This window comes from Rhodnius prolixus, unplaced genomic scaffold (assembly GCF_049639745.1).
Source record: "Rhodnius prolixus isolate KJV_2025 unplaced genomic scaffold, Rpr scaffold_3, whole genome shotgun sequence".
In the NCBI taxonomy this organism is placed as follows: Eukaryota; Metazoa; Arthropoda; class Insecta; order Hemiptera; family Reduviidae; genus Rhodnius; species Rhodnius prolixus.
The window spans coordinates 13,048,577-13,062,900 of record NW_027411603.1 but is presented as its reverse complement, the minus strand read 5'-3'; the positions used below and the strand labels follow the sequence as shown (position 1 = coordinate 13,062,900).

Sequence of the window (14,324 nt, the reverse complement as noted above, 5' to 3'; positions counted from 1 at the left end):
TTCTTCTGATCTGAGCGAACTTTTTATCACCGATACTTTCCTCAAGTTCCGAGTAAACAAGCAAATACTTTATAGCAGGTAAAAAAAAAAAAAAAAACCGCTCTTCGTAAATTGAAGCGATTCATGTCAGCATTATTATTGATCTAATTGGTTGCAAACAAAATAATTTAAAATTTTTAAATAAAAAAAACAAGGTATTAGCTCAATGGCTACGTAATGGATTTTGGGTTTCCACTCCGGCTGCTAACTCTTAGATTTTCTCTTCCGAGGGTGCTTCTTATGTAAAGCTCACTAGTCCGGTGATGGACAGTGTTGTCTGTAACAGAGAATATTGTTGGAAAGCACTGAAAAAAAGCACAGGGCGCCAATGACTACAGATGTTAATGCATCAGTTAAGTGTCGAAAAAGAGGAACCGAAGAATTGTCAGAAAAAAAAGAGCAGTCGATTCTCTCAAAAAGAGCTGGATGAGAAGGCGAATCATTGACCGAAGACGGTGAAGGTATATTGTCAATATGTTATAGACAATATAAGATCTTATTATTATCCATGCATTATCTATTAGATTCCATCATCAGAAGCATGAACAATCATCCTCATTAAGATGTAACTATCCCATCTATGACTGGACACCATCAATATGGGAACAACTTCCTCATAAAAAAAAGTCTTTTTTCATAGTTAAAAATAAAAAATAATTGTAAATTATTGACATCAGAAATGAATTTTATGCTATCTAACGCGTGTTTTTTGAAGGTGGTTCACTGAACCCAATTTTATCAATCCAGCCATTGAATCCAAAATTATACTATCCCATTGATTTGAGTTTCAAAAATCATATTCTATGACTCAATAAGAACAATAACGAAAAAACCTTGAGTCATTTGAAAAAATACCATTTATTATATATCACTTATCATATATATTAAATAAACTACTGTCATATTAATGTATTCAAATTATTTGATTTGAAAAAGTCAAAACAAGAAATGCGGGCCCATACCATCTGTAGAAAGCGGTAAGTCATCATATACCATTTAAGACTTAAAATAAAACAATATATACTTCAGAAAAGCGTCTACAAAAAGAAAGAAAGAAAATAATAAATAGCGTAGTAAAGATACATTTTAAAGTAACATGTGATTAAGGTCTAGATTACACAGATCAACGGTCTTTAGCCTATATAATTCATTGAATTAAAAAGTACCTATCCATATTGTCTAATGGGGATGTGCGTATGAAGTGTATCTGATTCTGAAATATAGATCGACCATTGCATAGCCTATGGTGCCAACCATTTCTCTAAGTTAAGAGGAATACCATTAAAGAAAGTCATGTTTATTTTACGCCTGATCATCATTAACACTGACTGATTTATGTCCGCTTGTCAGTGTTGATGAAAGTCCGAAACCGGTCAAGGATACAATAAACATGTGTGCCACGACGGATAAAATCAATATTATCCTGCAGTGCGGACCTAACTAGATTTTCAACATTAGATAATGTGTTAGGGGTTCCTTGAATTGATTCAAAAGTGAATCGACTCTATATTAAAAATTACTCAAGAAATAGTATTTTATTAAGAAAATGGGTTTCAAACTTTTTTTTTTATTTCAGAAAGTAAAAGAGCAACGACCATCCTAAACTGAAGGGTGACGGGAGTTCTAATTTCGAATGTATAATTAATTGGTATTAGGATCTTTGTTGCCAGTCCTCAGTTCTACATTATTTTTCCAAGAAATATAATAATCTTTCCATGAACGCCTGAAATGAAAATTCGCATCATTTTGTTTTTCTTTTAGTAGTTGCAAAAGCTTTTCATCAATTTCTCTTCGTTGAACTCAATATTTGTTGCACTGTCATTGTCATTTTTAGACAGATTTGCTTCCTCCTACCTTTGCTTCAAGGCTTGAATTTATTCCCTTACTACTTAAGTCATTCATGGTATACATATGACTAACCAGCTACAATTGGTTTATCGCATATTAGGCGGTAGGAACGTTTGTATCCCCCTTAAAGAAATGAAGAGGAAGTCTTCTGCTCACTCTTATTTCTTTAGGAAATTTTGCGAAATACTTTTTCTAGTACCCAAAAGCAACCTACGTAGTATTGCACTATTATTTCTTGAAATTAAAAACTTTACCAAACAGATCTGTTCATAATTTTTGCTTTTCCTAATAAAATAGATCAATATCTCTATTCTCCATTAGCTTTTTATTTGTTGTTAAATAATTCTAATAACAATTTTTACTGAGTGTAAAACGAGTCATTAATTTTTTTTTCAAATATAAGTAATTCTTTTTCCCTTTACATAAATGGTAATAAACAGACCATAAAATCTCAGTCGCTTCTTTACAAATGTTTTTCTTGGTTAAATCTGTGAATTTCTAATTCCGCAAAGATTTTTTAGAATGACATCTGTTTGCAATAATAAAATGTGCGAGGAACGTTGAATAAGAAAATGAATCAGTCTCTGAAATTAATTCGATCTCATCAGCAATTACAACACATGACTTTTAAATTTTCAATAAGCTACTTGTCATCATCCGTGGTTCAGATTTTTTTTACATATTGAAAACCGAGAGAAAAATCTTGAAAAGAAGTAGCTTAGGTTCAGTAAGATAATTTCGTTGGCAAAGGCTTATATACAAGAGAAGTTACAATTTTGAGATTCTAACAAAGCAATATTTAAATTTTTAATGGGTAGATTAGTAAAATATAAAATATTTATATAAATAAAGTGAAAAATATTTCTCAAATTAGCTTTCTTAAATTCTTCTTTAAATTAACTGCACAGACTATTAACAAACGATTGAAGGAAAAGAATTTGTGTCAATAATCTTCTTTTACTATTTTGTTTATGAATTCCTTTCTTCCAAGCTGTGATCAAATGGACTACTCTCGGCTCGCCCAGTCGGTGTTGTCTGCCTCACATGTTCGTATTTTTAGAATGGGATAACCTGAGGTTCACCAATATCCCTATTGATCCATTGACGAGATTTCTAATAAACTGGACATTTAAACTATACTTGAAATATTTTTATTAATCTTCTTAGTATTACCGTGGTAACGAACGATCTGTTGCCTACATAGCTCTTAAAAAACGAAAACATTGACTCGCGTGCAGTCCTGAAATTGTTCCGTAGTCAGTCATTGTGACCTAAAAGGAAGTGTTACCACCAATCTGGTCCGCTTTTGTAGGCTAAGATGCTTTGGCTCTATTCTAATAACGATACGATTCTTGAAAAGTGTAGGTTATTAAACTATAAAACTGGTAAAAGATAAAAAGCAGTTTACCCTTGATGTGGTCCGTTCTTCAAGATAAAATTGGCCGAATACCGCAACATTGAGGAGTTTTGTAGCTTGTCTTATTTGCAGACCCGGTTCTGAAATGCGATTGCTAGAACTCTATATGGTGAAGACTTAACTTCTGAAGGACATATTTCAACAAAAGCATTGAAGGTTCCAATTTTTTTGTATTAGTAATTAGAAAACACAAAACATTGAAGTTTAATGTTTGGTGAGTACTACTGTCTCATTGACGAGGTTTGTTTCTTATATTTCTTTAAACTCCAAAGTTATGCATTTTAGAACCTGTTAAAAAAATAAGAAGAAATATTTATCGATAAGAATACAAATAAGTTCGAGAAGCATAAATAAAAGTTCAATTAAATTTTATAAAATATGTATACTTTAATATACTTAAAGACATAAACGATTAAACTCTGAACAAAACATAGAAATGACAATTTTTTGTGGGAAAAAATATATGTTTGGCTCTTTACAATATTTAACAAAACAATAAAAATATATATTATATATATATATTAACATTATCTATAAATATTTTTAAAAATTTTGGTACCATACTTGTATTATTGGCACATTTGTAGCACATAAAGCGTTTTAAAAGGCCGTCAAAAATTCACATATAATTTATGAAAGGCAAGATCATTAAAGTTTCTTATAATATGTAGATTTATGAAAGCTAATAATAATAAAAGAAAATAAAGAAATCTGTAACGAAATAATGCAACAGACAATCAGTTGCCACAAAAGTAATAGATCATTAATTTAATAACAGCAAAAATATTCATAACAATGGTTTTTCAATAATTGACACAAATTCAAATTATGAAAACAAAAATTACTTGATAAAGTTATGTTAAAAAATATCTTTCTTAATATCTTAAAGAAATTTCGTTCTATAAAACATTAATTGCATTAAGTGTAATTTTGAACATCTTCATCTGTTTATACTATAATTAATTAAGATATTAACATGAGGACTTACTATATTGCAGCTTTACATTCTTAAGAAAATTTCTGGAAAAAATGTTTCTTCAGGAACAAAAGAACCAGCAGTCACTAAGAAAAACTTATCTTTAAACAAATTAAACAACAGATGGGGATAAACAACAAAACAGAATACCTAGCGTAATAAGTATGTAGAAATTAACGATAACTATTAGAATAAAATAAAACTTGTTTTGATAAAAATGTTTTTTGTTTGTTTAAATATTTCAAAAATTACTTCACGTCGAACTTGAGAAATTTAATAACAGTATTAGTATATAACTTGAAAGGAATAACTAATAACATAATGAAGAAAAAGAAATTAGACACAGGATTTTTACTATATAAAGAATTTGAATACATATATAGCCGAACAAAATTGCAAGCTCAGGTAAAGTGAAATCTGAATTCTTAAGCTATCAAAGAGAGTAGAGCCTTCTTGTAATCGCCAGACGTTTCACTCTGAAACATCAAAAAAAAACGTTTTAAAATAGCTGTCAAGCGAAAAATTCACATCAAAAACACCGTAATGTTAATAAAAAAATACTCCTGAAACAAAAAATAGAAAAAGCCACAAAGTTGGAATTGTCTTAAATATTTACACATACCAGCAAAGGTAACTATGCACACCATGCACTTTCAAATCTTGTATAAAGACATAATTAATGTATTAAGAATTACTATGATCCAAGATTTCGGTGTAAAAAGAGAATTAGATTACCAGAAAATGATGCAAACAAAATATCCGAATCTATTCAAATTAATAGATAGAATAGAAGCTAAATAGCTTCTATATCTAAAACTCTGACTCAATCTTCCTTAAAAACTGCCTTAAACCTCCAGCTCAGTGGTCTCCAATGCTAAATTTAATACTTAAAAATTTATTTGGTTAAAGCTAAGCTTAATACCCTCCATAAAAATGATGGAATTATGAATAATATTCTTTTAAAAAGACACTGTCACTAAAAATTGTAATGAAAACTGGATAGTAGAAAACGGTTTCGGCAATATTAATTAGTAAATAAAATCGATTTAACATGACATAAATTAAACAATACTTTCGGATAATTCTAGTCTCCAATGGAGACTCTCCATACATATAAAAGCAGAACACTTAGCTATATACCTGGAAAGCAAAGGTATTATATTTCGGTCAAATAATAATTTTTAAATCAACATAATAATCTTTCCTTCAATGTGTAACTATTTAATAAAATTTATCAGAAACATCTAGCCCCTCGACTAAAAAGGTACTTTTATTTACACGATTCTTTTACTAAAATGCAAAAATCAAAGCTCTTTTAAAATTAGGTAAATGACCATATAAAGTGGAAAAAAGTCTTCTTTTCAATTTGCCAAATTGCACATTGAACACTTCTGCATAAATCTGTGTTCATTTAGGTATTGCAATTTAATGCATTGACTATCAAATACTTGTCTCTAACATTAAAGAATGATGGAAAAGAAACCCTAAAAACAAGAAAAATTCAAAACAATAATTGACGTGACAGTAATTAAAACTTTAGTTTATATAATTTTAATTCCATATTACTAAGGGAAGGGATTAGCTATGAGGTTAGCATACTGGACTCCCACGCGGAGGTCCCGGGTTCGAATCCAGCTGCTGACCTCTTAGATTTTCTCTTCCTAGGAGCTTCTTACAGCTCACTGTCCGGTGATGGACAGTGTTGTCTGTAACGAGGAGAACACTGTCCGGAGGCCGGCAGTGCACTGGAAAAAGCTCCGGGCGCCAATAACCTTAGCTGTTGACGCGTCTTAAATCATTAAAAAAAAAAAAAAAATTCCATATTACTTTTTACATAAAATGAATTGGACATGATTTCATTGACACGTATTTTGTGGACCCGATCTTCTGTATAAATAACGGATAACATTATTTATTATTGCAAGCACAGCACTTGGTTAGGAGATTAATAAAGAGTGAAAGGCCCTAAGACGGATTTTAATTTCTTTGAGTTATAAATTAACTAACGAAAAATATTATGTACTAAGTCATTAAGTTAAACAACTGAAAAACAAAGTAGTCAGGGGCAAAACTGAAAAATAAATACAATTTATTTCATTCATCATCACCTTTTAAAATGATTCTAAAGGAATTAGAAGATTACTAAATATATTTATAAAAGATAAGACTAATATGTAAAAAATCATATCTAAAATTATTAAATTAAATATATTTAATTAAACATATTTTTAGAATTTTTATTGGGAAGATAAACTACTAATAAGTAATGTAAAGTAATGCCTCAGTTACCTAGACAACCATGGTTTAAGGGAACTGTCACTAATAAATGGGTTGTTACGACAATAAGCAGGCTGAGAGCGAACCACGCGGTGTGCGGATCGTATCTACACAGGATCAACAAAAGGTCCTCTCCTCTTTGCGTAGATTGCAATGAGGAGGAGGATTTCAAACATGTAATAATGATGTCCACGTTATGTGGTAGAAAGGAAACGAATGTTTGACGATATATACAGGTATTTAGATGCACCATTTCGCTACGAAGACATTATATTCTCCACCAACATTTATGTGCTTAAGTCGATAGCAGAGCTAGCAATGAAATATGAATGTATTTAAAAGCTATAGCCGAATTAGAATGAATGGAAGAAAATGCTTAGAGAAGGATTACGTGATTTTAATTTTGGTTAAGCTATAAGGATGGCAGGAGCACAGAGTGCTGCTCCATCCATTAGCAGTAGTTTATGTAAATAGCAGTATATAGTAGAATGATGAATGTGTGAAGCGAATGTATTTGTAGGTAAGAATGGAGAGTGAGTGATATTCTAGTGATAAGCACCTAGACGATGCTGGCTGTATGGCGGAAGCCAATGCCAAAAAAAAAAAAAAAAAAAAAAAAAAAAAAGTAATGCCTATTTTTCAGACGAGCTTCTCCAACTTACGACCTAAATTTAAATGTGTTAGTGAACGTAGACAACTAGTAAATGTGCAATACTATAAATTTCTCGCATTAACGTCTTAATATTTATTTTTTTTATTTATTACATACTGCTTTTGGGGCTTATCCCCTTAGCATGGAGTTTGACATTGATTTACAATGATACATAAATGGTAGATATAAAAATACGCAAAAAAATAAATTTAAATTCATGAAAACAAAAATTTATGAACTTCCCAAGGGCTTTTCTTTTCCTTTCTGTCTTATGTCAGACCTTAGCTTTCATTAGCTTTCTTAGCTTTTTAAGAAATCACCATTCATTGAGTAAAAAACTTATTTGTAAAGATAATTTAACGTAATCACATGTAGCATTGATTTGTTGAACAGAGTTAATAGAAAATAGGTTTACATAGTTTTCTGGGTCAGGTAAAGCTGTTGCAATGTAGTTGTTTAATCACATGTGATCGGAAAGACTGAAAGACCTGGCAGGAGAAAAGGAAGTGGAGCAAGGAGTCTGAAACGTTATTTCTACATAAAGTGCATATATTGGAGCTATCAAAGACATAAGTACAAGAGTTGAAATAGATTTTTGTTTTATTGAGGCTAGTAATCTAAGCTGGGATATTAAGCGAGTTTTTTGATGGAAATAAGCCCAGACCTTATGTGACGGTACAAAATATTATATTTACATCGGTCAATTACATAGGCGATATCTCTACTTAAACAGTCATTCCAAAGTTGTTTTTCTAAGTTTTTAATTTGGGATTTAAGAATAACGGAATCTTCCTGAATAAAATCTAAAGCACCTATGGAACTTAAAATTGATTTAAACTGGGTGATCCAGTTGTATTGAACTTTATTAAATGCGAGGCAATCGTGTTGGGGGCATCCCAAGTATATTTACTACAAGGGTAACCATACTTTTAAATATTCTAACTTTTAAAGGGACAAGTCCATATTCCAGACGCACAATACTATTTGGTGTAAATTTACTGACATTTAATTTCATTAAAGTAAATTTGTTTAATAAACTTCAGCTGTACTTTCTCAATTTCATTAAAGTAGTTAAATGCCCACATTTCTCCGGCATATCACAAAGTAGACCTAATTAAAGCGTGCAATAATTTATCTCTAACTTTTGTGTCTGGGGTACGGGATTTTATCAAAAGTTTTTGTACACGGGTTATTGCTAAAAAAATTAACGTCTTAATATAAAATTCAAAGCCTAGACAGGGAAGCCGAACCCAGTACCACAATACATCTTAGCTTTGCAGGCCTCACCTCTAACACAACTGGGCTATCGTGGCGCCTAACTAATATGTATGGAAGAATAAACTCTACTCACGGCAATAGCTTCCTCCAAAGTCCTGCCATACTTCCCTTGGAAAGCAGCTTTAATATCACCAAGATCGACTTCACATCTTGACACTATAATCCGTATTAATGCTCTATCTTTCGTACCAGCACCGGACATACTGTTCTGAAGTTGTTTAGCAAAAAACTCACTCTTATTGCGGACCGATTTTACTGAAATGCAGACAAAGAAATATTGAAGTTGCGCTTTACAACTGCACTAAATTTGTTAAAAAAAGTTTTTAGTCTTAAAATCGATTGTACTTGTTGGTCCACTTGCCTCTAACACTCCACTTACCTTTTTATTTGTTGTTCAAATTTTTTCATGCTATGGATTTCTTTTTAAACTGTTTACTTAATATAAATGTTTTGTTTGTGTACAACTTATTTATTATGTAATAAATACTTCAACTAAATTGACCGTCGACTGTGCAACATTGAATCAAATTGTTTAAATAATGATTAAAAATTAAGTTTGGTTTAGGACTTTTGATTAGATAAACTCTAATAAAACAATCATAACTAGTTAATTATGTTTTCAACTGCAATGATAAAATTGCTGAGATTAAATAATTATTATTTTAAAAAAAATGAAATAATGGTAACTTTCACAAAAAGGCCTTGAAAATGAATCTTTTCTGCTATACAACTGTAGCCTTGAGTTTGTAATTACGTCATATAGCAGTTTCCCCAATTGTTTCATGAAATATCTGTTTATAGTTTTCTTTACAATCCAGTCCCAAATTTTATTGATTCAACAGACGATTCAAGATTGATTTAACATTTTTACATCAGATTCCTAGATTTAGTAACATTCAATAAAACTGGAGAGATTTGTGTTTAGCGCATGAATTGATTGTTATGATTAAAAATTAATGGTCAATAAAATAAATTTTTGTCTAAGTTCAAGAGAGAGAGGTGAATGTTTGGCCACATCCAAAAAAAACTATTAAGTGATATATCTATGCACGGCTAAAAAACAAAAATAAATCAATTATCAAATAATAAAATAAGAGTTGCACTCACCTATGGCCAAAAGTCCACTTTCGACATTTCCAGAGAATTCGTTTCGAATGGCTTGTTCAAAATCATTTCCAGTCAGCCGATAATATTCCGCAAATATTTGACCTAATTGTGTATAACTCCTTGAGCAAAGAATAGCATTGAATGTCGACTCATCCGTACCCAAGCGGAGTTCACCTACACATAAAAAACTAGCATGAATTTCCTTTGGTAAACGAATGACTAAAACTAGCCTGGATCATAATATACATTATTTGCAAGATAATTTCATTTATTTTGGCAAAATAAATGACTGTACTGGAGCTTCTCAGTGCAATCCCGGGCAGAGAATAATTAATAACTCAGTACCTCGGAGGTATACAACACTAAGTACATTTTTTTCAAAATTTCTTTCTTTAATGTTTCTAATACAAAATTATTATTTTTATACACCCATCTGTTAACGTGCATCTATGTTACTTATTATCCACCAAAGATTTAAGCAATATAACTCTCGTGCGCTTACAAGTAAGAAAAAACGCGAAAAAATCATTCATTTGCTCTCATGTAAAGCATCAAAATTGTTACGTAGTGTAGTATACCTCCAAGATACTACTGAGGAATATACATATAAAAAATTTTATTAATCTAATGTAATGACAAGAAATTTATATATTCTCTCTGGTCAGTTGTTACAGCCTCATTCTAATATTTCTTAGTGCCTAAATATGGAACTTCAAACTTGCTAATGAACCAGTAAGACCAAATACAATACAATATAATATAAAAGAGGGTCCGATATGTTCACGTACTCCTTTATATTAATGTCCTAATGGACGGAAACTGAAACTCTGGTAAATACATGTATCAATTTGTTTATTTTATTATTATTATTATTATTATTTTCAGTTGCGGGGCTTATTCTAGTATCTCCAACCTTAATTAGAATTAAACTACTTTTCAACAAGTTAAAATTCAAAAGTACTGAGAAGAATTCAGTTTCAAATTCAGTGTGCCAAAGTAATATTCTTAAAACAGGAATTTTAAATAAATCTTTGGAACCAGCGAAATTATAAAACATACTTTTCAAATTTTTTAATTTTTTTAAAAAAAGTTGACATGTGGTTTTATGGTTTTAGAATTTTAACGGAAGTTGTAAGATACGCTGCGGTTCTCTACATTAATGCCACGTTTTTTATCATAACGGAAATGACCACTGATATAGATTTAATATTCCTTAAATTTTGTAACAAATATATTAACTAAGCGAGAAAAAGAAACTATTTTTCAAGTTACTGCAGTTTTGCTAAGCACAAAATCGTCGAACAGTCAATGTTCATTTTAGCTTTTATAGAAAAAAATAAAATAAAAATAAACAACTTCACTGGATTGGTAAAGTGAACCATGATTCATAATGTTTAAGTGGACATTGAAAATCGACCGCTAACATTTCAGGCTTTTAACATCAACTACGCAAGCCGATTTATTAACCTATCAAAGATCCAACAATTTCTTTGTTCATTCTCAAAGACTTACTGAAAAGAATTTATAAGTTTAATTGCTCTGGCTACAATTGAAGAAACATACCTGCTCTCAGCAACGCCTGGGCATCTTGAACAGCACCGTTTTGATCTACTGTATAACTCTCACTGCGGTTTCCCTTCAAATTGAAATAAATTATTTTTGTTATTTTCGTTGAAATTACTTCTTTCTTTAAGAGATAACTAACTTACTTGACACAAAGAGATCAAGAGTCTTCTGAAATATCCGGACGTATCTCCAGCCAAGTCACTTTCTAATGATGTCCCATATACTAAAAAATAGTTCCAAAATCTCTAATTGCTGTAGTAACAAAGAAAAAGTAAGTAAAGCAATGCCTATTTTTTCAGGCAGGCTTTACGTCTCACTACCAAATTAGGCGACGTGATCGCTGCAGTATAAATACTGATAATAGTTAAATGAATTTTTTTTGAAAACTTACAGTTCTGATAAGCTGATGTTATACATTTTACATCATAATTTGTAGAGGTGCACAATATTTCAACAATAGTCTCTTCATTAGTGCCCAGGCCGCTAACTGCATGATGTAGCTCTTTGGCTAAAAATTCCGGCAATGGAGTCATCAATGCCACAAGCACATCTTCAAAATTACCGCTAACCTCACTTTTGATATCAGAGACTAGGTCCTAAAATCAATATATTACAAAAATAAATAAATATAAATTTAAAATAATTTTCTTTTTCTTTCTTTGTTTACCTTTCCATATAATGTCTTAAACTGGAGAGCAATCTGTTGTCTCTGAGCATTACTTCTATTAGTCAAAACATTGGTCAGGGCTTTTTCATCTGTACCAAATCCTTTCATAGCTTTACGGAGAATTTCTGCATCTTGACGGGCATCAAATGGATTCGCAGGCCTTACAGTTGGTGTAGGCTAGAAGGTTAACAACAAATTAAAGTTAATTAACATAATTGGAAAAAAGTATTAAAGTCCCTGACGATTACAGAAATAATTGAAGGCTACAACAAAAGTTGATCCTTAAGGAATAATAAGTTTGTTGCTCTAATTAAAATTTTAAACTAGTAAGTATAATTAATTTTCAATGTCTAGAATAATGGAATTGTGATTCCAAATTAATCTAGCTGAACTGCAGTATATTTGAACATAACAAATTTAAAGATCTAATGCTTTTCTAAACAATGAGCAAAAGAAACATGATTCGTTAAAGAAACAAGTTTTTCTAAGCCACACATGTAGTGATAAAGCTCAAAATGGTGCATGGCAATAAACGAAATTAAACAATGTAAGCAATTTAAAATATAACTAAATTGTTTTATAAGATTACTTCAAGAGTCAAGAATGATAATTTCTGACCAGCAAATTATAAAATACTCTCTCGCGAGTAGGTCAACTTCAAATAATATTAAGGCATTGATAGAAGTGTACTTCTAATTACTAACCACTATCTTCGCTGTGTCTTGCCTTCAATAGAAATTTGCAACAGAAAGAATTTATAAGAAAATTACACAATAAAAATAACAGAAAAAAAATCAATAGCTAAGTACTGAATCTCAAATAATTAGTAAAATATCATAGAAGTATTTTATACTTTGCTGTACAATGCATCAAGATTTAACTTTTTACCATAACTATCTGTTGAATATACAAACTAAACAAGGGAGTAATATGTATTAGGTACTCACTGGTTTAATGGGTTGCGGATTTTGTGCAGGATTTGAATAAAGAGGACTGGCTCGAGTAGCAGTAATCCCCTGTGCACCACTTGGATACCCGGCGTACGCTCCAGGATGTGAGGGTTGAGCTTGAGGCCCTGGATAAGCAGAAGCAGGAGAATTTTGATGTTGAGGGTAAGGAGAATTAGTACTTCTGGCATAAGAAGATACAGAATGGGAAGTTGGCATTCCTGGATATGGAGAAACTTGAGGAGAATACATGCCAGGTTGCGATGGATAAGGCTGATTCGAAACTGGTGCTGAAGTTGGATATGCTGGGCTGCCATTTGGAGCTGAACACGGATATGCTGGGCTAGCACTTGGGTAGGGCGATGGATTGCTCGTAGGGTAAGGAGCTGAGTGTTGAGGAAAAGGTGCTGCAGCTGGAGGATATTGGGAAGAACCATATTGATACTGCTGTGGTTGAGGGGCTGCCGAACCAGGGTATATAGGGTAGGAAAGAGGAGCCGTCTGGTACGTCGGTGGACCGGGTTGGCTTGGTTGTTGTCCCGGTCCCTTAACACAGAACAACAAACATGCAATAAACAGCTGAAGTCTTAAACACAAAATATATTATGTAATTTTTTTTGCACATTTCCAAATAAAAAAAAAGTCCCATAAATAACAATATAGGGTAGCACGTAAAGAAAATATAGCAAGAACTCACCTGCGAAGGATAGTTAGGATAACCAGGATAACTCATTTTAAGTTGAAAATTAACAGACACGCCCAAGAAAACTGCCTCAGTATTTCCTACAAATTCACTATTTTTCAGATGTTAGAGTTAGGTTATGTCCAAATATTTAACTGTAATTTTCACAAATCACAATACCTGATACAAAACACTTAAGATATGAGATTAAAATTGTAAATGAAAGGACACAGTATGTTAACGAAACGTTTTCACTCGTCCACAAATGCACCAAACAGAAACACTGCTACCATACCAAAGTAAGAAGCCAGTTCCCGCTCCCACCACAACTAGATGTATACGTCACGCTTAATCCCACCTGCCACGCAACACGCAAGTTCCAAGTACAACTAGCAAGCAGCAAGGCGTCATAAGCTTAATTGCAAATAAAACGAAGAGTGAATCATAATAAGTAATGGGCAACCTGATTCCAATACCCAAATTAATAATTTATTCATTTCAAGTGTTCTATGAAAAAAATAAAAGAAATCTTAATTATTTTTGTGTGGGAAAAAGTTATATAACAAATAGTGACGTAGAATGACGACCAATGAATCATAGATGACAGACGATATTCCCAATAGAGCAGCAATCTATTTTCAGATGTTCGGCAGCAGTTAGGAAATGACTAAGCACTACGTTTTACTGGTTTTAAGAATATGAACTAATTGACAAGGATTGCAAGGGTACCTTTGAACAATGCAAAGTAAGGCCTTTTTTCAGGTGTGCTTTACGTCAAACAACCAAATTAAGTGACTTGGACGGAGGTGACTATGCCTTTGTTCCATATAACTGTATTTACTGATTTTATACCTTCATTTAAATACTT

The 14,324-nt window shown here is 31.7% G+C and overlaps 1 protein-coding gene across 4 annotated transcripts; it reads right to left on the bottom strand.

Annotated features, from left to right (window-relative positions):
• Positions 1-3,948: 3,948 nt before the first annotated feature.
• On the bottom strand, positions 3,949-13,776 carry LOC141453729 (annexin B9-like). 4 transcript variants are annotated; one of them, XM_074127276.1, is made up of 10 exons: positions 13,637-13,776; positions 13,472-13,557; positions 12,775-13,320; positions 11,828-12,004; positions 11,552-11,756; positions 11,304-11,383; positions 11,158-11,230; positions 9,595-9,768; positions 8,561-8,742; positions 3,949-4,756 (listed from the first exon to the last, which is right to left on the bottom strand). In XM_074127276.1, the coding sequence occupies exons 2-10, from the start codon at positions 13,505-13,507 to the stop codon at positions 4,706-4,708; spliced, it is 1,524 nt and encodes a 507-aa protein (XP_073983377.1). In that variant the 5' UTR covers positions 13,508-13,557; positions 13,637-13,776; the 3' UTR covers positions 3,949-4,705. The 4 variants fall into 4 exon arrangements, with proteins under 4 accessions (XP_073983377.1, XP_073983379.1, XP_073983376.1 ...); XM_074127278.1 differs by lacking the exon at positions 12,775-13,320; XM_074127275.1 differs by having other exon boundaries at positions 13,472-13,659.
• Between the last annotated feature and the right edge of the window lie 548 nt (positions 13,777-14,324).

What these genes read in the sequence shown, in the direction of transcription:
- LOC141453729 (XM_074127276.1), bottom strand. Translation starts at nt 13,507, where the DNA reads ATGAGTTATCCTGGTTATCCTAACTATCCTTCGCAG. An exon ending in ATCCGCAACCCATTAAACCA is followed by an intron (nt 12,005 to 12,774) that starts GTGAGTACCTAA and finishes TTAACCTTCTAG; the next exon opens with CCTACACCAACTGTAAGGCC. An exon ending in AACATCAGCTTATCAGAACT is followed by an intron (nt 11,384 to 11,551) that starts GTAAGTTTTCAA and finishes ACTATTTTTTAG; the next exon opens with TATATGGGACATCATTAGAA.